This window comes from Ochlerotatus camptorhynchus, unplaced genomic scaffold, assembly GCF_037179485.1.
Source record: "Ochlerotatus camptorhynchus isolate MF236.1 unplaced genomic scaffold, CSIRO-AGI_Acam_v1.1 ptg000357l, whole genome shotgun sequence".
Classification (NCBI taxonomy): domain Eukaryota; kingdom Metazoa; phylum Arthropoda; class Insecta; order Diptera; family Culicidae; genus Ochlerotatus; species Ochlerotatus camptorhynchus.
In genome coordinates, this window is record NW_027040845.1 from 5,180,393 (window position 1) to 5,205,175 (window position 24,783).

Sequence of the window (24,783 nt, forward strand, 5' to 3'; positions counted from 1 at the left end):
TTTGAAAACGGCACAAAAGCCATTTGTAAACAAATGGTTTGTGGGCCCTTTACTCACTACTTGAAGTACGCCCACGCGACACAACAGCAACATCGGGTAGGGGAAATTTTCCCCTTCCTGATGATGCTGTTGGTTTGCGTGGGCGTTCTTCGGGTAGCGAGTAAAGGGCCCACAAACCATTTGTTTACAAATAGCTTTTGCGCCGTTTTCAAATGTTAGCACTGATTTAAAATCGAGATTTAGATGTGTCGCACCCCTCGCATCGAATATTGTTTTTCGGCCTCTAGACGTCATCCTGATTCCAAGAATACCCATATTAATGGGTATTTGACAGTATTTTATACTTATTCTGAAATCGTAAGCCACCATCTTGGATTTCAAAATGGCGTTGGATATCACTTTCCAGCCTCTAGATGTCATCCCGATTCCAAAAATATCTATATTGATGAGGATTTGACAGCATTTCCCTTTTTTCCTTAAATCGGAAGCCGCGATCTTGGATTTAAAATTGGCGTCGGATATCGATTTTCAGCCTCTGGACGTCATCCCGATTCTAAAAATACCTATACAGATGGTATATGATGGTTCTCACTTTTTCTTAAACCGGAAGCGGACATCTTGGATTTAAAAATAGCGTCGCATATCGATTTCCGATCTCTAGACGTCACCCCGATTCCAAAAATATACATATTGATGGGTATTTGACAGTAATTCCCACTTTTCTGAAATCGCAAGTCGCCAACTTAGATTTTTAAAAAGCGTCCGATATCGATTTCCGGCTCCAGACATCATTCCGATTCCAAAAATACCTATATTGATCGGTATTTAACAGTAATTCCCACTTTTTCTTAAACCGGAAGCCACCGTTTTGGTTTTCAAAATGTCATCGGAGATCAATTTCCGGCCTCTAGACATAAGCTTGATACCAAAAATACCCATATTGATGGGAATTTGACAGTATTTCCCAGTTTTTATTAAAACGGAAGCCATCATCTTTGATTTCAAAATGGCGTCAGATATCGATGTTCAGTCTCTAGACGTCATCGCAATTCAAAACATACCTATATTGATGGGTATTTGACAGTATTTCTCATTTTTCTTAAACCGGAACCCGCCATCTTGGATTCAAAAATGGCGTCGCAAATCGATTTCCGACTCCAGACGTCACCCCGATTCCAAAAATACATAGATTGATGGGTATTTGACAGTATTTCCCAGTTTTACTTAAACCGGATGCGATCATCTTGGTTTTCAAAATAACGTCGCATATCGATTACCGATCTCTAGACGTCACTCCGATTCCAAAAATATCCATATATATGGGGGTTTGATCTCGGGTTTGATAGTATTCCCCACTTATTCTGAAATCGGAAGCCGCCATATTGAGTGCCATTTTGAAATTTTGACAGATTTGGCGCCCGGGAAATGATCTCAAATAGCACCCACATACATCCGGGGAATCGAATGCCACCTATTTAATAAATTTTGCCCAATTTTCTCCAAAATATATGATAGAACCTACACATTTGAAAACATGTGGCGCCAGCAAAATGAATTCAAGTAGCACCGATTCATCGTTTAAATTATCAGAAATGCCCCCTGTTTCATACTGTGTAGATTTCAATCAATGGTCCATTTCACCCGATTCTCCCCAAAATACATGGTAGCAGCTGGTGAAGCGTTTGGAAACTTTTTTTTTTACGCCCTGGAAATGATCTCAAACAGCACCCATTTGGAAATGGATGTATTTTAAGGAGAATCTGGCAAAATATACAAATTTTTAGGTCTACACAATATGAAATGGGTGGCATTAGATTCATATGCTTTATTACCTTCTCTCATGTATTTTGAGGAGAATCGGACAAAAATATCATTTTTTTAGGTTTTCACAGTATGAAATGTATGACATTTGATCACCCTGTTATTTTTATAATGTAAAGATGCTATTTAAGATCGTTTGCCGGGCACCAAATCAGTTTTTCTATTGATGCTATCATGTATTTTGGGAAGAATCGGTCAAATTGGATCTCTTCGCGAAATTTGCACAAGATGGGACCATCACCAATCGATTCAATGTTTTTTTACATAGATATAGGCATCTTGTAGGCCTTCAAACTAACATTCTCTGCTTGACCATCAAGCTGTACAGTCCGATTTTATTTTCGCTCGCTCTCTCGAGTCGTTCGGTGTTTTAAGTCGATCGTTTGGTCGTGGAACCCGTCGCGAGTTTTCGCTTTGGCTAGCAACGTGCCATGTCAGTTCTCGCCTCTCTTGTGGTAGACGCTAAATCGGCGGTAGTGGAGCAACAATTGAATGCCTCCACTCACCCGTTGAAAAAACAAAAGGTGATGGGTCGCCAAAGTTCCGATGCAACCGCATCCGTTCAAGATGCCCCGAAAAGGCCTCGCAAGAAAGGTGCCAGCAACCACATGGAAAGGTTGCCTCATGAATGAACTGGCTAAAAATCAAATCCATCCGCTGTTCAAGCTGTGCAGCACGGAAATCAAAATCTTGTGCTCGACGCTGGCGGACTACAACGCTGTTGGCACTTTTCTTCAGTTGAACCGGTTTGAGTTCTACACTCACGACGTCCCTGGAAGCAAACCACTGAAAACGGTGATCCGTGGTCTTCCAAATCTCCCTGGTGCGAAGATTAAAGCGGAATTAGAGCACCTTCATCTGCAACCAATCAACATTTTTTTTCCATTGCGAGACGTGATGAAACCAGTGCACTCCGTGACCAGTTGTACTTGGTGCACTTCGATAAGGGCTCAACCAGTGTGGCTGCTCTGTGGCAGATTCGCGCGCTGTTCAACATCGTGATTCAGTGAGAACAGTATCGCCCTTGGCACCGTGACGTGACACAGTGCACTAATTGTCTGGCATTTGGGCACGGTACGAAGAATTATTGTCACATGAAGGCTCGTTGTGGCAAATGTGCTGGGGCTCACAATACTACCGCCTGCAAGAAGGAAGAAGAAGCTGAACCTAAGTACGTGAACTGTGATTCCAATCATCTGGGCAGCGATAGGAGATGTCCCAAGCGAGCGGCCTTCATCCAGATCCGACAACAGGCGTCCACGACGAACCATCCTGGTCGACACCGCAATAATCGTGCTCCTATTGTCAACATGGACACGTTCCAGTACTTCAGGCTCGTCATATGGTCCCGAACCTAGCACCGCTTCCACTATACCAGCGACCCCCCCCCGTTGCGAATACAACATCAGATCAAGCGCGTCCCAGCCACCGTTCAGTTCAGTATCGCCTCACTGCCGCTGCGGCTCAGCCGAGCCATGGTTCTACTGCACCGGGATTATCGTACACCCGTGCTGTGTCAGGTGAGTCAGAAGACAATTCTCCACTCACAAGCGACGAACTAGTGATCCTAGTGACTGAGGTGATCATAATCTTGCGCACCCCCAAGACACTACCTGAATAGATTCGTGCAGTTATGTCCCTCGTGCAAAAGTATGGACAGTGAAGCCATCAAAATAGTCAACTGGAACGCTTGCTCGCTCAAGAGCAAAATCATTGAGTTCGTTGATTTTCTCAATGAGCATAGCATTGACATCGCCGTCATCACCGAAACACACCTGAAGCCGGAGATAAAGGAGTGGCTATGGCATTAAGGAGAAATATTGGCTGTCGACTGCTACCGAGTTTCCAGCTGAAGATGATTGAAGCGGTGGGTGTGGAAGTCTCCACTCCTATCGGCCCTATTACCATCATTGCGGCCTACTGTCGCAAACAAGTCACCATCAGAGACGGGTCGGCAGCAGACCTGCGGAGAGATATCATCAGACTAACTCGACGCTGTGAGAACTACATCTTCGCTGGCGACCTGAACGCCAAATACCAGGCTTGGGGCAACAGTCGACGCAACCAAAACGGCACAATCCTGAACGACGACCTGCAAGAGGCTCACTACACCATAATAGTGCCGGACTCTCCCATCTGCTTGATCCGGTCTGGCGTACACTCCACCATCGACATCTTCGTCAGCAACATCTCGCAACCTGTGACCCACCAGGAGCTGAGTTCGGACCACTATCCGGTTGTGGGCGATGTGGGCTCATCCGTCAACTGATTCGAAGCTTCCCGACGCAACAGTTCCAACGCTGTGTCGACTCCACTATCGACTACGGTGTCCTTCCGGAGACGCCCGAAGACGTTGACCGGTGTCTGCGTTCTATCGAGGAGGCGATACCTCGGGCCAGGGAACAACACGTGCCAGTATCCAGACAGGTGAGCAATACTCTGAACCTTGATAGAATTACCAAAACTCTCATTAGACTCCGTAACTCCATTCGAAGGGAATACCAGCGTTCTGGCTTGCCTGCCTTGAAGACCCACTGTAATCGCCTAACAAAAACCATCCAAGCTAGGATGGTGGACCTCAGAAATCAGAACTTTGCTAACAGGATCCGCTCTCTCCCAGATTGTGCAAAACTCTTTTTGGAAACTAACCAAAATCCTTAAAAATAAGTCAAGACCCATTCAACCACTGACCCCACTGGATAGTCCCGGCGACCCAGTGATTCATCTGATAACTCCTGAAGAGAAGGCTGCCACGATAGGTCAACACTTTGTCAGCTCCCATAATCTCGGACAAAACATCGTCAGCCCTCACCAAGCTGAGGTTGCTGAAAATGCAACCAATCTTCATCAGATTCCCAACATATTTTCCGAGGAATCCGAGATTTCTGCTGACGAACTGTTGCCCTATATCAAATCATCTAACAACATGGAGGCCTCTGGCTTCGATAACATCCTGAATCTGGAACTCAAACACTTGAGTTCCAGATTCTACAACCATCTAGCACTGATTTTTAATCTGTGCCTCCGACTTGGCTACTTCCCCTCGTGCTGGAAGTCAGCTAAAGTCATACCCATCCGGAAACCTGGGAGGGATCCGTCCTCTCCTTCAAGTTATCGATTAATCAGCCTTCTCTCAGGGTTATCAAAACTGTTCGAAAGAGCAGTCTACCACCGGCTCCTAACATCTACCGAACAAAACAACATCTTACTCGAGGAACAGTTTGGTTTTCGGAAAGGTCGTTCGACTGTCCACTAGCTGACTCGAGTAACAAACATTCTCAGACGGAACAAGTCTGTGTCGAAAACATCTGCCATGGCGTTGTTGAACGTTGAAAAAGCGTTCGACAATGTCTGGCACGATGGCCTGGTGTTCAAATTGCAGCAATACGGTCTTCCAATCTTCCTAGTGAAGATAATAAATAATTATCTATCGGACAAGACGCTCCGAGTATCTCTGAATGGCATCGGATGCTTTCAACATCGGTGCCGGGGTTCCACAAGGAATCATTATTGGCCCCATTCTATTCAACCCGTTCACCTCCGATATGCCGGCTCTCCCTGATGGTGGATTGTTGCCTCTGCTCGCAGATGACACATCCATCGTCTACAAGGGTAGGGTCATCGGAGCTCTGACTGCCAAACTTCAGAGAGGCCTGGACGTCCTGTCTGAATATTTCAACAGCTGGAAGATCCGTATCAACGCGACAAAGACCCAGGTCATCATCTTTCCACACTCTAAATCTCCCAGACTTGTTCCGTCGGAGAATAATAAGATCTGCCTGAACGGCACAGTGGTGGAATGGTCGAAAGAGGTAGTCTACCTCGGCTTAACACTAGAAAGCTTACTGATTTTCAGGGAGCACGCTGATAAAAAGAAAACCAAGTGTAACATCCTGATAAGATCCCTGTATCTACTCATCAACAGGAGGTCTACCCTGTCCCTGAAAAATAAGCTTACTGTCTACAAACAAATCATCATTCCCGTAATCCAGTACGGTGTGCCAATCTCGGAGAGCTGCGCCAAATGCCATCACCTTAAACTCCAAAGGATCCAGAACAAGATCCTAAACAGTCCCCCGCGAACTAGAAATTCTGAGATCCACCTCCTGGCTGGAATTCAGACATTAGAAGAACGGAGAGTTTTTATCCTGGGAAGGTTCAGAGACACCTGTCTCAGATCAACTCATCATACGGATCATACGTGATCTTGCACGTTAGGCTATGTTATACTCGTAGTTAGGTAGGTTATCACTTTTTTTTTAATTCATATATAACACACCACCCAAGGGGTATTCTGTAGAGTAGTAGAAAAACGTGAATACGTATATTAAAATAACAAATTAAACAAAGATGAAGAGCCTGAAAGGCTAATCAATGTCAAGGCCAATCAATAAAATGTTAAAACAATGTAAAAGCATAATTAACAGAAATAAACGTAATTTTACTACCACTACCTTCAAACTAACGCCAATTAATTAAGGTGACTCCTTGTAGAGTCCACAAATGGCCGCTGCGTAGGCTATACATGCACTTCCACTTCGAATTTGCAATTACACAAATCTCGGAAATCGGAGCCCCATTTCACCTGAAATTGCTACTTCAGTGCAGCAAACATGGAGTAACAATTTGAACGTGTCGTAGAAGCTGCTCGCTTTTGCCTTGACCTGCGCCCGGGTCAGATTCCCGTCGACTTCCTTTATTTCCTTGTTGAGGCTCCGCCGCCATGAGCCCCTGGGTCTGCCTCTGCTGTGACGTCCTGCCGGGTTCAAATCCTGCGCTTGCTTGCAAATTTCGTTTCCGCCCCTTCGTAGTGTGTGGCCGACCCACCTCCACTTTTGCTCTCGAATTTCTGTTGATATCGGTTTCTGATGACATCGACGATGGAGCTCAGCATTAGAGATCCAGTTGTGAATTATATACCACAGGCATCGGTTGATGAAGATCTGCAGCTTTTGACTGTCCTCCGCTGATACACACCACGTCTCGCTGGCGTATAACAACACAGATTTCACGTTTGAATCAAAGACTCGAATTTTGCTACGTTGACTACGGTTATGAATCCGTTGTCATTATGCCAAATGGTATTCTGCCAAACGGCTGCATGCTAAATAGAATAGATCCTTTACTTTCCCAATATAGCATAAGTGATACCATGTAGAGTCCTTTATCTCATCACACTTTGCAATTCCAAAAGCACAAATCTCAAGATTTACGAGGTAAGTGCTAAAGCAAATTTCAACAACAATAACCTGAACTCAAAAACCTTGAAAGTCGGGGTTGAGCTGGATAAAAAAAATACCGAATGTGAATTAAAAACAAGGGCCACAACATTCACCGATTTGGGAACCACTGGCGATATGCAGACGATAGAAAAGTGAATACTTAAGTTAGGAGCGTTAAAACTGCAAATTTGCTCAAATGCGACGGCTACAAATGAAATGGTGTTTTGAAAGCGAAATGATACTAAATTGCAGTTGTTGAAATACTTGTTGGTTAGGTAGGTAGTAGGGTAAGGTGGGGCAAAATAGGTCATCTACATGATTTAATTATATTTTTGTTTGTCAACGGGCTTAGCCTTCTTTCCTTTATTTAACGTCGGTCTCTGTTCCTCAATCTAGTGCCATCCATTGACGGATATCGCACCCATTCATTCAACACACATGGGCCGGGACCAACGGCTTTAATTCCCTCCAGAAAGAAGAACATCAACGGGCTTAATGTAGCCCCAATGTTGGATTGAAAAAGCTGCATTGAACCTGTTGATATTGACAAGCAAATTAATTCAGAAATGTCGTAGCTGTTCCATCTTGCCCCACCTTACCCTACATAGTAAGGAGCTTCATTTTGGAGAATGAAGCACCCTAGTACACAGCTAATTAAGTTTTATCGAAGACAACATACCAAGCAGACTGGTTGTTCCGTTTTCTGATACAAACGCTAAGAAACAGACACAATATCACCTTCTGTCTTTCAAAGGTTAAATCTCCGAACGGATTTGCTAGCGGACTGTATTCCAATCCAAATAATTTTGTTAAACGGTCCAATGTAACACCGATCGATTATCCTCGTCGATTTTTTCTCAGTCATAAAAGAAGCAGAAGCTATTTTATCTAGCATCCAATACGATGGACATGATTGAAAACGTTTTGGTAGCCGTTGAGAAAACCTACGAAGAGAATCGATCAATGTTTGCATCTAACTGAACATCCAGTCTCTTTGGCATTCGTTGCCTTCTTCGGTTCTATATAATCTTCAGTAAAACTTCTACCCTAAAAGCCTACATAACACTTCTGTACTAATTCTTCCGTTTGCTGCGATTAATTGCTATGTTTCTTCCTATATCACACGCCGTTTTCCATTCTATCCTAAACTATTGGAAGGTGCCATAATCATATTTGCCTAGTTATTTCCTACCATGAGTGGAGCATTGGATTAACGTTTTTTGTTTGTTTTGTTTGTTCTTCTAGCCATCAATGTCGCAAAAGTTCTAAAACCGAAATGTTCTATTCTAGTGCAAAGCCGCGTTGCTTGCTAGGCTACATCTAAGCATTGGGGGCACCGTCGACACTACAAAACTATCCGTAGAAACAACAAATCTGCGCGAATTGAACCGGCTTTCTCTCTCTCTATCTCTCTCTCTTATGGCACATGAGCTGTTAGTTGTTTTAGAAAATGTTCCTACCAATAAGATTCGTCTCTGATTTTCGTTTAAGATTCACAATCAATCAATATAATCCCACCGCGCGACGGATTAGAAAAAGGTTTTCACTGTTAATCACTGTTTATAAAATCATCTCGTTTGACCTACTATTTACAAAATTCGTTTCCAATCCCAGCGATAATAATGGTACATACTTCTATAAACAAGAATCTAAGTATAGTGTTAGTTAAAAAAACATACTTACACAACAAGTGCTGCTGCAGTCTGGGGAAAATGCTTCTACATACTAGAAATAGCCTCTCACTCCCTCTAGAGGTGGTTCCGACTTCGGCCGTTCAGTATCAGCGGTTTGCTGCCACCACCGCTGACGATCGTTGGCGCTGGTTCCGGACCGGTGCCCCCGTTGCTGCCCGTGTTCAGCAGGTCGTCGGTGCTGAGCACCAGGGTCTCGATTTCGTCATCATCATCGTTGTCCGCGTAGTCATCGTCGCAGCCCACCCGCAGGACGTCCGAGTGCACAATGTGCGGTGCCTCGTTGAATTCGTCCAGCTCGTCCATGCCTGGAAAGGAGAGAAAAAATTGATTCGTTTGATTATATCGGAAGATGCCATAAAAATCTTTGGAGGGGTGTTGCTCTTGGCACTGAGTGTAGACGTGTAGACAATACTGATCTTGACTAGACTGCCATTACAGACTTCTGAGGACTTTATTCGGTGTCGTAGCAAGATTACGGTTTTACCCGGTCCCAATTGGGGGAACAGAAATCCAGTCGAAATCTGGAGTCAGAATGAATCGATTAATTGTACTGCATTGGGTTTATATACATGATTGATTACAGGTGTGACATCGTAATAATTCAACGTTTTAATTAGAACAAAGGGGGTAGACGTCTGGAGTGACAAATCAATGTACCGTAGAACCCCGGTAGTTTGAATAGCTAGAATCGCATTTAATCGTTGCTCATTGAGAATTTGTTAACCTGGTACCCCTACAGAAGTGCTCAATGATGTAATGCACCAGTGTAGGGGTACCAGTTAATCAAATTATCTACGAGCGGCGTTTAATTGCGATTTCAGCTATTAAAACTAACGGGGTTCTACGGTAGCATACAAACTATAATTGCACCAACTCGGACGTCCTCATTCTGCAAGCATATACCCGCATAAACGCGAACCATGACCTGAGCTTACCGAAAATAGTTAAAAATTATTTATAATCTCTGCTAAACTTTAACTGAAATGGTTATAGAACTCTACATGAACGTTTGTGTGATAAAGTTTTAACCTTATATATTATGGTTTTGTGGAAGTGAACCTTACAAATAATGGGTTAATACATGGATAATGTTAGCAGACACAGTTCTTGGAACAGGGGCTCGGAGTAATAATAAAACACTAGAGTTCTCTAGCTCGAAACAAGAAGGAATGAATTTTATTGTCGTCTTCGGTTTACAGTGGAACTGAACAACTGTCAAATGGGAAGTGTTGCCTGATCGGCATTCGCAGTGAAGTAAATGCTGTAAGTCGAACCTGGGGGTGTTCAACACTCCTCCTCAACACTGATCGGTTTGACACCAATCGCCCTTCGTAGATTCTTCAACCTAACTGCCTGTAATGGTTTGGTCAGTAAGTCTGATACCATATATTCAGTAGGGCAGTATTGCAGCTGCACGATGCCTTCCTGAACCAGATCCTTTGCAAAGCTGTACTTCGTATCTATATGCTTGGATTTCTTCTCGTTCCGGTCTACTTTCGTTAAGGCGATGCAGCTTTGATTGTCTTCCTTGACAGGTATCGGGTTATCTAGCTGTTCTCCGACGTCTTCCATAAGCTTGCGAATCCATTGTAATTCTTGGAGGCACTCCGCTAGTGCAATGTATTCGGCCTCGGTGCTTGACATAGCGACGCACTTCTGCTTACGACAGCCCTATCCAAAAACGCCACCGTGAAACTTGAAGAGGAATCCGGAACTTGATTTGCGGTCGGACACATCACCGGCCCAATCCGCGTCAACAAAGCACTCCAGTTACGTATTGTCACACCCAAGACAGAGCTCCAAGTCGATCGTGTTCTTAAGATATCGCAATACACGTTTAGCCGCATTCCAATCGCCTTCGGTTGGCGCTTGAGCGCGTCGTCCCAAGATCGAGGTTGCAATCGAAATGTCTGGTACTCACGGCTACGTACTACAAAGCTCCAATGAGACTTTGATATTGTTCAACGGATTCAAGTCTCTTACTCGTCTCCTCCTTTTGTTGGAGAAAACCAGGATCCATAGGCACTTTCGATTTTTGGGCCTCGCTCATCCCACCCTTTGATTGACGCGATATTGGCCGGTCTCCTGCCGAACTTGGATCCCGAGGAAAAACTTGAGGTCTCCCATCACAGTGATTTTAAACTGTCCGTTCAGGGCGTTAGCGATATTGGCAAATTCTTCCTCAGTCACGCAAATTACGATAATATCGTAATCGTAAATCAAAAGGAAAGTGTACGTACCTGCTGTGTCCTTTATGTAGAGACACGGGTCAGCCTTTGATTGATGGAACCCCATGAACTTCAACACCTCATCGATCCGCTGATGACAAACACGAGCGGCTTGTTTTAGCCCGTACTAGCTGCGTCGTAGTCGACAAACTTCGTCCTTGTTTCCAGTTTCATATCCAGGGGGTTGCTGCATATATATCTCCTCCTGAAGCTGCCCATAAAGGTAGGCGGTTTTAATGTCGACGTGTTTGGCTAACATTTTCCTCGTACTAGCTAACGTCAACATCGCCCGGAACGTTACCTGTCTTACCACGGGTGCAAATACTAAGTCATAATCAGACCCGTATTTTTGGCAGAAACCTTGCGCTACTAAGCGTGCCTTGAAGCGCACAAGTTCACCATTCTCATCAACCTTGCATTTATAAATCCACTTGCTACCGATGGCCTTGCGATGTAGTGGAAGTTCCGTTAGCTCCCAGGTTCCATTCTCACGATGCGACATTATTGCTTCGTCCATTGCAGATTTCCATTCAGCGCATTACGGACATGACACTGACTAGATTCACTCCTGCCGGATATCACACTGGTGCAACACCGGCCGTTGCTCTCCTTGAACGACGCACTTGTTGCAATTGTGGTTCTTCACTCACTACAGAATTCTCTTCGTCATCGAACCAAAAATCGAGCGTCACGGCTGATCTTGATTTCCCCGGAACGAGTATCCAGCATTCGGTATGCTTTATGTTCCAATGAGTAGCCAACAAACGTAATTTTAATGACTTTGACGTCTAGCTTCTTGCGTTTCACGGAGGGAACCAATACGTAACCACTACATCCGAAAAGTCGCAAGTGATTAAGGTCTGGCTTTCTACCATGCCAGATCTCATACGGTATTCGTCCTACAGCAGCTGACGGTAAACGATTTTGTAGATAACCAGCAGTGTTTATCGATTCCGCCCAGAATCGGCTATGCATACTAGCATCCAACAGCATGCATCGTCCCATTTCACTTAATGACCGATTTTTTCTCTCCGATACTCCATTTTGTTGTGGAGAGTATGCTGTAGTGTATTCCGCCTTGATTCCTTCCTCCGAATAGAAACGCCGGAGCGCATTGCTGGAATATTCGCCACCTTGATCGGACCGGATGATTCGAGGTTTTCGACCAAATTGATTGTCGACCATTCGGACGTATTCTCGGATTCTTTCTTGTACGTCAGATTTCTCCTTTAAGAAATAGACGTATGTGAAGCGGCTATGCTCGTCGATCATTGTCATTTAGTAACGCCTCACTACATCCATGGGTCCGCATACATCCGTGTGAATAATGTCCAGCACATTCTTCGAAATCTTCTGCTGGTCTTAGAGTTACCTCTATGGTAGTACCATAGAGGTAACTCTAAGACCAGAAGGTCCCGAAGAAACGTGCTCAACTTTTTGGCTCAGCTCTGGTACTATCTTCGGTCCCAAGTTAATCGATGCACCCCTCAAAACATAGGAAAATCCATGAACCCCTCATATTATCTGTCAAACTTTCATAGCAAATCAAAACAAACATAGTGTAGTACTAGAATTTCGACTAGAATGGGGTACGTTAATCGTTTGCTTGGGAACAATAGGCTAGTCAAGTAGTAAGCCAATTTAAAATCGTTAGTTTCGAATTGATTGTTGGTAGTACTGTCAACCTCATCTACCATCCTGTTCCACCACTTCTCCAAATCAGATGGTGTTTTGATTGTTTTGCCACATTTCTTCAATTTGCGCTTGAAAATTGCCCAAAATTTTTCAATGGGACGAAAATCTGGACAATTTGGTGGATTGATACTTTTCTCAATAAAATCGACATTATTCTACGTATACCATTCTATGACATTGCGGCTGTATTGGTAGCTGGCTAAGTCAGGCCAGAACTTTACGGGACCTTTGTGTGATTGAATGAACGGCAAAAATATGTTCTGGAGACACTCCTCCTTGTAAAGTTGTCGATTCCAGTGATGACAATCTTTGTTTTCTTTCCGCAACTGCAGATGCCTTGCCAAATCATCAACTTGCGAGCGAATTTATCTGCAAAGACAAATTTGAGTTTATCCGGAGCATACCCTTACGTTTAGCAAAGTAAAATTGTTGGCCCGGGATTTGTCCATTTTTACGTAAGTTTCATCGTCCATCAAAATACATCCGTTATATTTGGTCAGAACTTGCTCGTACAGCTTCCTTGCACGGTTTTTGGCAACCAGGTTTTGTTTCAGCGTCCTGTTGGGATGTTTGCTGGCATGGTACGACCGGAAACCTTCTCGCATACAGATTCGCCGAACTGTACTGTGTGCCGCACTGAACCTTTTCGCCAAATCACGACCGGAGATCTCAGGATTCTTTTGGACTGCCCTTATGACCGACCTTCGCTTGTAGTTTTCGGTCAGATGTTCCACTTCTACGTTTGTTTTGTTTTGCACGATCCAACGTTAGTGTTTCCCGGTAACGTTTAAGCAGGGTATTTACAGTCGATTTTGGAAATTTGAGAGTTTTTGCAATAATTCCTCCTGACCACGTTGGATTTTGCACGTGAGTGTGCAGAATTTTTTCACGTCTGTTACGTTCCATCTTCGATAACTTTTGAACAAGTATATGAATCCTGATAAAATTTTCACTACTAAATAAGCAATCAAAATGCTGTCAATAGTTTCTTGCTACGACAACGGCAAAGGCGCTACAGTAATTAAAAAGAAGCGGCCAAATACTAAGGCTGTGAAACATTTGCCGAGTAAAATTTAACTCGTGGTTAAAAGTGACATTTCGAAAGTTATTTTCTATTTTCGAAAATCCCTGTGCTGTCGATCGACCGGTTTTCGAGAAGAACTTAGTCAAGGTTGTCAAAATTTAACTTCTTGTCTGTCAGAAGTAACCACGCTCGGATAGCAGGGTTAATCGATAACTTTCCATCTGTCAAATTTTAACCAAAAGTTAAAATAATCCACCAAATGGTTCAGAGCCTAACTGGAACAGACTTTAATATTGAATCTCGAGCAAGGCCGGGCACACTCAGCTAGTTTATAGATAAAAATGGAATGATCTCACCAAAACTGATCTGCTTGTGATCATCAACTTTTCCGGACTTCTCTGTTGCACGATTTTCTTCAGTAGCCCTTTAGCTGCTGTCTGTTGGCCTCCGCCAGGCGCTTCGTCTTCGTCACACAGCTCGCTACGAACGCAGTACACGGATCTTCGTTCTCTTCTGTTTTCTTCTTACCGCGTTTGCCAATCAGCACTAAAGGCTGGCGCACAATGCATAAGATTCCGGGTTTTTTGACAGATAATGCATGGGTTAACTGTCAAAATACCTGAAAACTTATCCATTCTGCGCCGACCTTAACGGTAGTTCAATCAACCGGTGAACACTCGTGTTTATTTCAGTTACCATGGGGACGTAATTGGAGATTAGCCCCGGTCCCTTTCAAATTTTATCATTATTTACGTACGGTCCTTATATTTGAAATGACGTTTCACATTCATCTAGTGATGACCGATTTTCATTCGAATAATCGATTAATCGATTAACGAACCGAAAAGAAAAATATTTATAATCGGTTATATCATGCCGATATAAGCATTAAACGCTGTCCAGACTGGAGAGTTATAACATGTTATAACGGTTGTCAAATAATTGCAACACAGAAACCACCATCAAGATAGCGCTATAACATGTTATAACTCTGTAGTCTGAACGTACTATTAACTTCTCCAGATTATCACCACCTAACGTTTCAAACATGTGCTGCACTGTCATTGGTGGAAAAATGACAGCACTGCGAACAAAAAATAATCGATTAGTTATGAATCGAGTAATTCAAAAATGAGACACCTCTGATTTTAGTGTGATTGTTTTGATAAAAAAGTGCACAAAATTTCATCTCTACCGAGGGGGCAGCAAAACCACAAAATTACCTTGCATACGGGGGGTATTCATTGGATGAAAGGGACCGTGAAAGAGGACACTGAAATAGAAAGTTTTTCTTCCGACAGTTTCATCTTAGTATTCTTCTTTGGTTCAACCACCGACGGCCACTGGAGCATTTAGTTTGTCCGCAATTCGATTTTTCAAATGAGCGATTCGATCTGTCGAACGGGCGATCAGAGCTGTCAAACGAGGTGAGAGGCAAACCAAGACAATATTAATTTTACGTGTGTTCGTGTCCTTGCTCACGATATGACGCGATCGGATGAGTAGACGGCGGAATATGGCGTCTTGGGCAAGAATTACAGCTTCTATGAGCTGTCACTTCGGTTCGTCGGTGGTTCAACCACCTCTTCTAATTTTAACCAAAAAAAATCACTTAGCGGCTTGCAAAACGACCCGAAGGATCAAGGAATTCGTCATATCGTAACGATGTTTTTCACAGATCACACTTTTCACACCGGCCTAAAGGAAAATGTTTGTTTGAACTTTATGCAAAAGATTGACAGCGCAAGAAATCCGAACCGTCCGCTAGCAGAGCCTACTTCGATCTTGGTTGGACCGAATTATGATCTACCCACATACTGAATCCAGTGATGATTGCACACTAATCATTAGCTAACTGCATGGTCTAAAATGGCTCATAAATTGTCCACGTTATGCTGTCAAATGTTAGCTCCCCATTAGGGTGAAAGAGAGGGCCGATGAAGAGAATCGATCAATCAGATTGGTCTACAGTGGCTCTAGTTATCGATTTCTCACGAATTAAAGGTCTATCATAAAAATTAATGACACCAACAGGCAGAGCAATGTTTTCTCTACCGGCTAGCATTGTTAATTTGGATGGGTGAGCTTTTGTTTGCGAGAAATAGACGTCTAAAGCCATTGTTTACAAACGCAATTACGCCTCTTTAAAACGTTGAAATATTAGTATTCGCACCGATTTTTAAACGGCACAGTCAGCTGACGTACGTTGTCCTTTCCTTCATGATATGTGTGACGAACTCTTCAGGGCTATTCATTCCTTCTGAATACGTTACAACTACTCTATAATAAAGAAATCAATCAAATCACCGCCAGCTTCTGGCGATTGACCCTGAACGACTCAACACCCTATTAAACAAATACGGAAATCAAAGTAGCCGTTGAATTACCTGACCTGGTCACTCCTGTTATTTTTTCGCTGTCATTCCAATTCAAGAGCTCGATGTGAGCAATTCAAGTTTGCTTATGTAATAAAACATTATTTTGTTCGTTAAGTCTCGGCCTGTTCATTATTGCCCCGTCATGTCCAAGTAGTTCCTTTAGGTTATGGGCTCATCTACGAAGGAAGGCTCCGGAATTCCGCAGTTGAATGGAAAGAACTTCGAGAATTGGCGGTTTCGGGTTCACCTGTTCACCTGTGCGGCAGAAGTTTCACCAGTTCCCGGTGAATCGGACCAGGGAAGGGCGAAGTTTTTGCAGACAGATCGGAAAGCGAAGTCCTTGCTAGTTGGATTCCTTTCTGATGAATGTCTAGGCATAGTACGGGACAAGGAGACTGCTCGAGAAATGTGGAAGGCACTGGGAGATACATATGCGAAGAAGTCTGTAGCAAGTCAGACCCTGTTGCGGAAGCAGTTGGCCAGGCTCCGTATGAAAGAAGGAACTTCGATGCGGCATCATTTTCAACAGTTCGACGATATCATACCCCAACTCAAATCAGCAGGCGCGAAGCTTGAAGAGAACGAAATTGCATCGCAATTATTTATCACCCTTCCCGATATCTACGACTCCCTTGTAACGGCTCTAGAGAATATCAACGAGAACGACCTCACATTGGATACTGTGAAACAGCGGTTACTGGCTGAACAATCTAAACGGTCTGATAGGATGGAAGATTCGAGCGAAGACAAGGCAGCAGCGTTTGTTGGAGGCAGAAATAAGAAACAACGAAAGTTCAACGGAAAGTGTCATCGATGTGGCAAAATTGGCCACATGATGAAAGATTGTCGTGTCAAGAAGACCGATGGTAACGTCAACGCAGCGGTTGGAAGCAAAGCAGTTTCGTTCATGGTGAACCAGAAGCAACCAAAGGTGCAGAACAAGCGAACCATCTTCTATATACGTGGACTCCGGATGTAGCGACCATTTGGTTAACAGTTAAGATTGCATGCAGGCGGTCCGGAAGCTCAAACAACCTTTCGTTATTGATGTGGCCAAAGCCGAAGCCGATTGTTGGGAAATATGAAGGCGAAGTCAAGGGGATTTCCAAAGAAGGTATTCTGTTCCAGAAGAAAAATCTAATTTTCGTACCAGAGCTGCGAGGCAACCTGCTTTCTGTCAAGAAGATGTCCCAAGCCGGGATTGACGTGTTGTTCACAAGTCGCGGCGGAAAACATCAAGCGCTGATGAAGCAAGGTGATGCGGCGATCGGTGTGGCACAGTTGGGAGGAAATCTCTACGAGTTGGAGTTAGATCTGGACGTGGTAGGACCTACAGCAAATCTCTGCGCAGCGGAGGTCAGCAATCTCTGGCATCGTCGTTTAGGTCACGCCAGTCAGACCATGATCAATACGTTAGTTCTACACAATATGGTGGAAGGTCTTGGCCCAAACGTTGATTCCAATGGATTCTGTGACACATGTGTGCTTGGAAAGCAGTGCAGAGAACCTTTCAACGGAACTCGTGAGTGAGCCAGTCGATTGCTAGAGCGGATAAATTCGGATGTGTGCGGACCAATCGATCCGCCGGCTTGGGATGGATCGAGATATTTCGTCTCCTTTATAGATGACTATATACAGCCATTTTACGTGCATCTACCTGATGAAGAGGAAGTCCGAAGTCTTCGTACATTTTCAAGAGTATGAAGCCATGGTAACCACCCAGTTTGAAAAACTAATTTGCAAGCTAACTGTCGACCAGGGACGTGAGTATTGCTCCGGAGAACAGAAAACGTACTACAAACGAAAGGGAATTCAAATTCAGCCAACCGTTGCATACTCACCTCAACAAAACGGCGTGGCTGAACGGTTCAACCGAACCCTAGTAGAAAAGGCGAGAACCATGCTTATCGACTCAAATATGCCAAAGTGCATGTGGTCGGAGGCAGCACTTACTGGAACGTACTTGTTGAACCGGTGTCGTACTGCTGCTCTGTCGGATAATCGTAAACCTGCTGAACACTGGACAGGTGTGAAAACCCTCTCTCCAAACTGCGTATCTTTGGATGTAAAGCGTTTTCGTGGGTTCCAAGCCAGCTGAGGAAGAAGTTGGACAACAAGAGTCGGGAGGCTGTCATGATTGGCTATGCTCCAAATGGCTACCGCTTATGGGACAGAAAAAGCAAGAAAAGTATTCATCTCTCGTGACATCAAGTTCGATGAAGCTTCTTTACCATACGCAAATGAAGAAGATGAAGGCTCGAAGGTTCCCTTAGTGATTCCCAGAGGGGGACAATTCGTCGGCCGAACAAGAAGCATGAGCTGTTATCGAAAGCGAAACCGAAGATGAAGTCGATCCGGATACGCAAAGCACCGGTGATCTAGATGAAGAACCAACCGAAAAAGCTCCATCCGAAAACCCTGGGGCGCTCCCTTCACAACATAGAGGTGAAGACTATTCAGAGTCTGACACTAGGCGCACTGCACGGGAGCGCAGGCTCCCAGGTAAGTTTCTTGACTTCTTTACTGGGTTTAGAGCAACATCTGCTGGTAAAATTTTAACTCTCCCAGATCCCCCGGAATCGTACGCCGAAGTCGAAGATCGAGAAGATCGACAGCTCTGGATGACCGCAGTTAGAGACGAGTTAAAATATCTTGAGGAGAATAAGGTGTGGACGACGGTGGAATGCCGGTGTCAAGCCCTTGCTGTCGAAGTGGGTCTTTCGCGTGAAAGAGGATGAAGAAGGAAACCATGTGTGATGCAAGGCAAGACTGGTAGTCAAAGGTTTCTTGCAGAAGGCTGGCCTGGACTACAATGAAACATATGCGCCCGTTGCGAAGTTGACGACGATTCGAATTGTGCTGGCCGTAGGCGTACAAAGGGGATTCCAGTTCCATCACAGGGACGTCAAGACGGCGTTCCTTCATGGTGAGCTACATTCTCTTGTAAGAGAGAATCTTCATGGCTGTTCCGGATGGCGTCAAGGCAGACCCTGGGCTGGTGTGCCAGGTACAGAAATCGTTGTATGGTCGTTGAAACGAAAAAGCACTGCTGAAGCTAGGTTTCACACGTTCCAAGCACGACTATTGCCTATACACCCGTATCGACAAGAGGGGGAAAGACGTTGTTTTCATCGTGCTGTATGTCGATGATCTCCTGATAGCAGGTATGCAGCTGACCACCATAATGAAGCTGAAGCGCGAACTGTCGGCGATGTTTGAAAAATGACCGATTGTTGACTCACTTTCTTGGGATGAAGATACGGTACGATCAACAAAATGGTAGAATGATGCTGTCTCAAGAAACCAGCCTGGAAAAGAGCTTGCAGAAGTTCGGCATGGCGGAGTGCAATGCAACAAGGATGCCATTTGCCTTCCTATCGGATATCTGGGGAGATTCCAACTTCAACCTGGACAACAACATTGGACAGCTCTGAAACGGGTTGTACGAATCCTAAAAGGATCGATGGAGTGTTGCTTGACGTTTACTCGAGACAATCAAGCGGCGCCACTCATCGGGTTTGCTGATTCATACTGGGCCACCGATACTGACGACCGGAAATCAGTAAGCGGATTTGTTTTCCATGTTTTCGGATTTACTGTTGCGTGGTCAAGCAAGAAGCAAACAACAGTTGCAACTTCTTCAAGCGAAGCTGAATATGTAGCGTTGAGTGCTGCAGCATCGGAAGCAATATGGCTAGTCGGTATTCTAGGCGATCTCGGTGAGCTGAACATTGAACCAATCACCATATACGAGGACAACCGTGGATGCATTGGTATGACCAAGAACTTGGAGAGTAAGAGAGCCAAACACATCGATATTAAACACCATTTTCTTCGTGATCATGTCGCTGCTGGTAAGCTATTGGTGGAGCCGATTGCCAGCAACAACCAGTTGGCTGACTAAATCGTTGGACGTCGGACGATGCTGGGACTATCCAAGCGAGAGGGGGTGAAATCAAAGTAGTCGTTGGATTACCTGACCTGGTCACTGCTGTTATTTTTCGCTGTCATTCCAATTCGAGAGCTCGATGTGAGCAATTCTAGTTTGCTTTAATAAAACATTATTTTGTTCGTTAAGTCTCGGCCTGTTCATTATTGCTCCGCCCTGTCCACGTAGTTCCTTCACAAACCAATACCACCAAGATGGCCATTCTCTAAAACAGGCCTGATAGGACTAGGAACATTAAATAATAATTAAAAATTTCAAATGAAGCAAGTTGAAAAGGAGCATCTGTGTCACTTAAAAATTCATACATGTAAACCACACAAATTCAAGAAATAAACATCATTTTAAATAATTTAAAAATATTTTGTACTGCACTTTCCTCTGCGAACAATTCTAGACCAACAATAGGTATAGGCGGAACAACCAAACGTAAACAATGGCTTTAAACGCAAATTTTCCGACATTCAAAATAAACCCACGCTAATTAACAAAGCCATTCGATGTGTTTTGATTCGAGAGAAATTTGCGTTTAAAGCCATTGTTTACGTTTGGTTGTTCCGCCTATTTTAATTGTTGGTCTACAATTAACGGAAAACACAATATTTAGACTGTCTATTTAAAGGAAAAAATCCATGAAATGATAGGAATGGAGTCTTCAAATCATTAAAATTGAAGCCTAATGGAATTGAAACTAAGTGTATCAATTTTGCACCAAATTGGGCCCACACCAAATCCGCGAAATCCACGCAGTCACAACAACCCTGCAAATGATGAAAGAACACAAACCTGCATAGTTGGACCCGGTCAACAGAAGGTACTGGCCGGCACGATTTGGCCACAGCAATCCCATCATCACGCAATACGCCAAACAGTCGGCTGAATTTGTTATTCCTGAAACAGAAACACCACCCAAGTTAATGCCAGCTCTCACATCAATCAAACTCCTTTCTACCTAATAGCAGCTTATATCGCCACAGCGGGTTCACGTTCACCGCGATGATCGCCACGATCGGCAGATAGATGAACCACACCAGGCTGGAAGCCCCGAAGTGCAGCAGAAAGTCCAGCTTCTGCGTCGAGTGTTCGTACTTCATCGTGATACGAAGCTCCCACAGGAACCACAGCATCATGGTTGACCTGGCGAAAATACCGAAATAGATTGCTTGTGTTTTGGGAGCTGAGACTGTGACCTACCTGCACGCAAGCACCAACCACCCGGGCCAAGTTTGGTACTCGTCAATGTCGGAAATGATGTCAACTTCCGTCTGTAAATGATAAAATAATTTTCTAACAAATTACGAACCAATTTGATCGTCTGGCTCCGATTCCATACCCTGTTCCAAATATACAGCAGCACGTGTATTGCACAGTAGGGAATCCAAATCACCATCAGCAGGATCCAACTGCTGACGGAGATTTGCAACCGCGTAACCGCCCAGCCCTTAGCCAGCAGTAACAAAATTAGCATGAATGAAGTCTGCAACGAAACGTCTTTGTTAATCAATTTCCATCCGACCTTAATCGCAACCAAACCTACCCTACTGAAGATGTCGAAGATATCCCCGGTAATGGCCAGGTTCTCGTTTCCTACACCATTCATGGCGTAGCGAACGGTGTGCGTCAGCAGCAGGCAGACGCTTATGAACTCCAGCAGCAAGCTGACCGTGAACAGCCGCGTCACCGGATGTTTCTGCAGCCGAACGGCGTAGATTTGCAGCGGAACCATCACCAGATAGATAACGAAGAAGATCAGATACATCTCCAGAGTGTTCTGATGGTCGAACGAGAAGTGGAACAGCAGCGGATTGAAAAACGAGACACTCTGCCGATTGGGATTCCCGTTGACTAGCTGAATGTCGAAGTCGATCTCCGGTGGTTCGCTGTGATACTTCCGGTAGTCGTAGTGATGCCACTGACAAGTGCTCACATTCTGGTAGCAAGCTACCATCGAAATGTACCAGAATCTGAAATGGAAGCGCGCAACTGTCAGCGATTTGGCTAACTCAAGTCAGAACACTTACCTTGGAACATTGGGATCGCTAATCACGTAGGTAAATTGACTTCCAGACACCACATTCGCCGGACTGTCTTCATCCGCACACAACCTCCCCCGCTCGCAGGGAATCCTCCGCAGGTAATCTGCTTCCGCCCCTTTGTTGCACTTGCTATTGAATGCCACCTTGTCGAGCTTGTCGAACATCCGCTGGCAGGCCACATCCTGATCGAAGTTGTTCCGATTGGCGTAGTACTCCAGAAAGTTGTGCTTATCCAGCACGGCCAACGTAACCGGGACGGTAAAGTTCACCCTCGACGTAACATTTCCATAGATGTATCCGAACGTATCCGATTCCGTATTTTGCTGCGAGTGTTTCTCCGTCTTCTGGAAGCCAAACTTGATCAGAAACCGGAAGAACTGATCCACCGTAAACGATCCCCGCAGGTGGGCTCCCTCCGACGGTTGACTGCCGCCCAACAGGCCTACCACCAACAGCACCAGCCCAGCCCAAAGCCACTTCCCCGCGAAACTCATTTCGCGATTTTCACCCCCACGTAATCAAAATCCTCCAAATCTGCCACTTCCTTGGCTGACAAGGTCGCACTTCGTCCTACTCGCACTCCACAACCTGTGCTTTATCTAGAGATATTTCCCCCGTCTCTTAATGAATTAAACAGAAATCAAACCCTACTCGCACTCACTTTGCCAGCGAATCGGATCCCCCCTCTCGGACAACGACTACGCACGACATTTCCCGTACCTTGAGCGATTTCCGCACTTATTCAACGCGAACTCACTTCACTTTTATCTTCTTATGCCATGATGGCAAATCTAGGGATTAAAACTTGCTGCCAATTACACTTATTTTCTGCTGAGGCTGCATCAGCGCAATGCAAGCAAAATACAAAAAAAAAACGCGACGAGATTGTTGACTCTCGGTGGAGTTGGCGATGAGTGTGATGATTGGTGGAAGCAGAAAAATAAGAATGGAAAATGTGAAGCGATTTTGAAGCGAATGACAGCGGAAAGATGGGAAAGGAAAACAAAACTGGCGGGATTTATCTGGGCCAGTAGCGCCGGGGAAAATGGTTTTGCCAAAGGGAGAGCCCTAGTAAAATTGCACCGGTGCGTTGCTATTCAGGCTGTTAGTTTGACAACTTTAGCCGTTGCTATTTTCGATATTAACCAGTTTACACACCGGTCGTTGCTATTATGATTGTTAATTTATGTTTTTAACTTTCGCACCGGTTGTTGCTAAATCTATCGTTGAGCTTCGAGCTGAAACTGATCGTAGAGCTTCGTGATTATTATTTTTGTCGATAATATTAATATACCTAACTAAGAAGATTGAAGATTGAAGGTTGAGATACAACTATAGACCCGGGGGGTTTAAGAAATGGTCCTCTGGAAGATCACAAACATCCGTTAAGCTTATCAATTCGTGGAAAAGATCCTTTAGCTCAGCTTTTTTTTAGGTCACTTGTTGTGATGCTACATGAACGAATTTGAATCTATCGGAGCGGTCCTCTGGGAGACCCGGAACATCCGTAATGTGGTCAATTCGTAAAAATGATCCTAGACCACCGAGACTTTTTATAATTACGTGTTGTTAAGCTAAAGGAATGAATTTGGGTTTGAGAGCAGCATCTTTACTTTGCTGGCCACGGGACGGTTCTCCGGAATATCCGTAAAAGTGGCTAATTTGTTATAAAGATTCTAAAGCACCGCTGTTTTTCATGCTATTGTTGTGATGCTGCATGAATTAAATTGGATCTTGAACCAGCATGCGCACTTTGCTGGCCACGGAGTTATCCTCCGGAAGATTGAGAATATCCATATAATTCTTTGTTGTGATGCTTTATACATGAATTTGGATCGGAGACCAAAATGTGTGTCCTAGCGCCCAAGGGCGTCCTTCGGAAGATCCTGAATATCCTTAAAAATGGCCATTTAGTGAAAATATTCTAGACCTGTGGAGGCCTGTTACTTTAATCCGGGAAAAATTGATCATTATTAGTTGCGCTTTAAACTGCCACGTAAAAAAATTTCGGTTATGGATATCAAGAAAAATCTTTATAGCATTTAATCATGAAACTGCAATGATTGCTTTGACGATGTTGTCATAACATAAAAGCAGATAAATTTCAATTTTATGACGTCCAATTGCATTCATGGTCATAATGCAAATGGTTTTTAACAATTTTCAATTGAAAAACAAAAATGACATTTTTTACAAATAGCAATGCGTAGGTCGGTTGCTATCGCGTTGCTAAATTTGGTAACCCGCTGTTCACCAAGAGGCAGATTATTATTTCCCGCACTTGAATAGCAACCCCCGGTGTGGTTGCTGCGTTATGGTGGAGGTTACTAAAATAGCTTTAGCAACGCATTGGTGCGGGTGGTCTAAGAACACCCGCACCAATGCGTTGCTAAACTTATTTTAGCAACCTCCACCATAACGCAGTAAAGGCCCACGCACATTAGATCCGGATCGGATGCGTTGCGGCAAAGTGACAGCTAAATCTTTTGTCTAACTGTCAAATTTACGTCAACGCAACGCAAACGGATCTAATTTGTGTGGCCCATAACCGCACTGGGGGTTGCTATTCAAGTGCGGAAAATAACAATCTGCCTCTCGGTGAACAGCGGGTTGACAAATATAGCAGCGTGATAGCAACTGGCCCAAGCGTTGCTATACATGAAATGTTTATTTTTTTTTTCATTTGAGCATTGTGATAGGGGAATTTACGTATTCTCGGCAACCTAAGCAGCGACCTTC

The 24,783-nt window shown here is 44.3% G+C and overlaps 1 protein-coding gene across 1 annotated transcript; it reads right to left on the bottom strand.

Moving 5' to 3' along the window:
• Positions 1–215: 215 nt before the first annotated feature.
• Positions 216–22,946, bottom strand: LOC135709240 (integral membrane protein GPR180-like). The gene is made up of 7 exons (XM_065231518.1): positions 22,030–22,946; positions 21,546–21,972; positions 21,342–21,485; positions 21,203–21,273; positions 20,961–21,145; positions 20,795–20,899; positions 216–9,042 (listed from the first exon to the last, which is right to left on the bottom strand). The coding sequence occupies exons 1-7, from the start codon at positions 22,536–22,538 to the stop codon at positions 8,792–8,794; spliced, it is 1,692 nt and encodes a 563-aa protein (XP_065087590.1). The 5' UTR covers positions 22,539–22,946; the 3' UTR covers positions 216–8,791.
• Between the last annotated feature and the right edge of the window lie 1,837 nt (positions 22,947–24,783).

Bases quoted from the DNA above. Each gene is read 5' to 3' on its own strand.
- LOC135709240 (XM_065231518.1), bottom strand. From the start codon at position 22,538: ATGAGTTTCGCGGGGAAGTGGCTTTGGGCTGGGCTGGTGCTGTTGGTG. The intron at 21,146-21,202 runs GTAGGTCACAGT...TATTTTCGCCAG, and splicing joins TGGTTGGTGCTTGCGTGCAG to GTCAACCATGATGCTGTGGT. The intron at 20,900-20,960 runs GTAGAAAGGAGT...TTTCTGTTTCAG, and splicing joins GCGATATAAGCTGCTATTAG to GAATAACAAATTCAGCCGAC.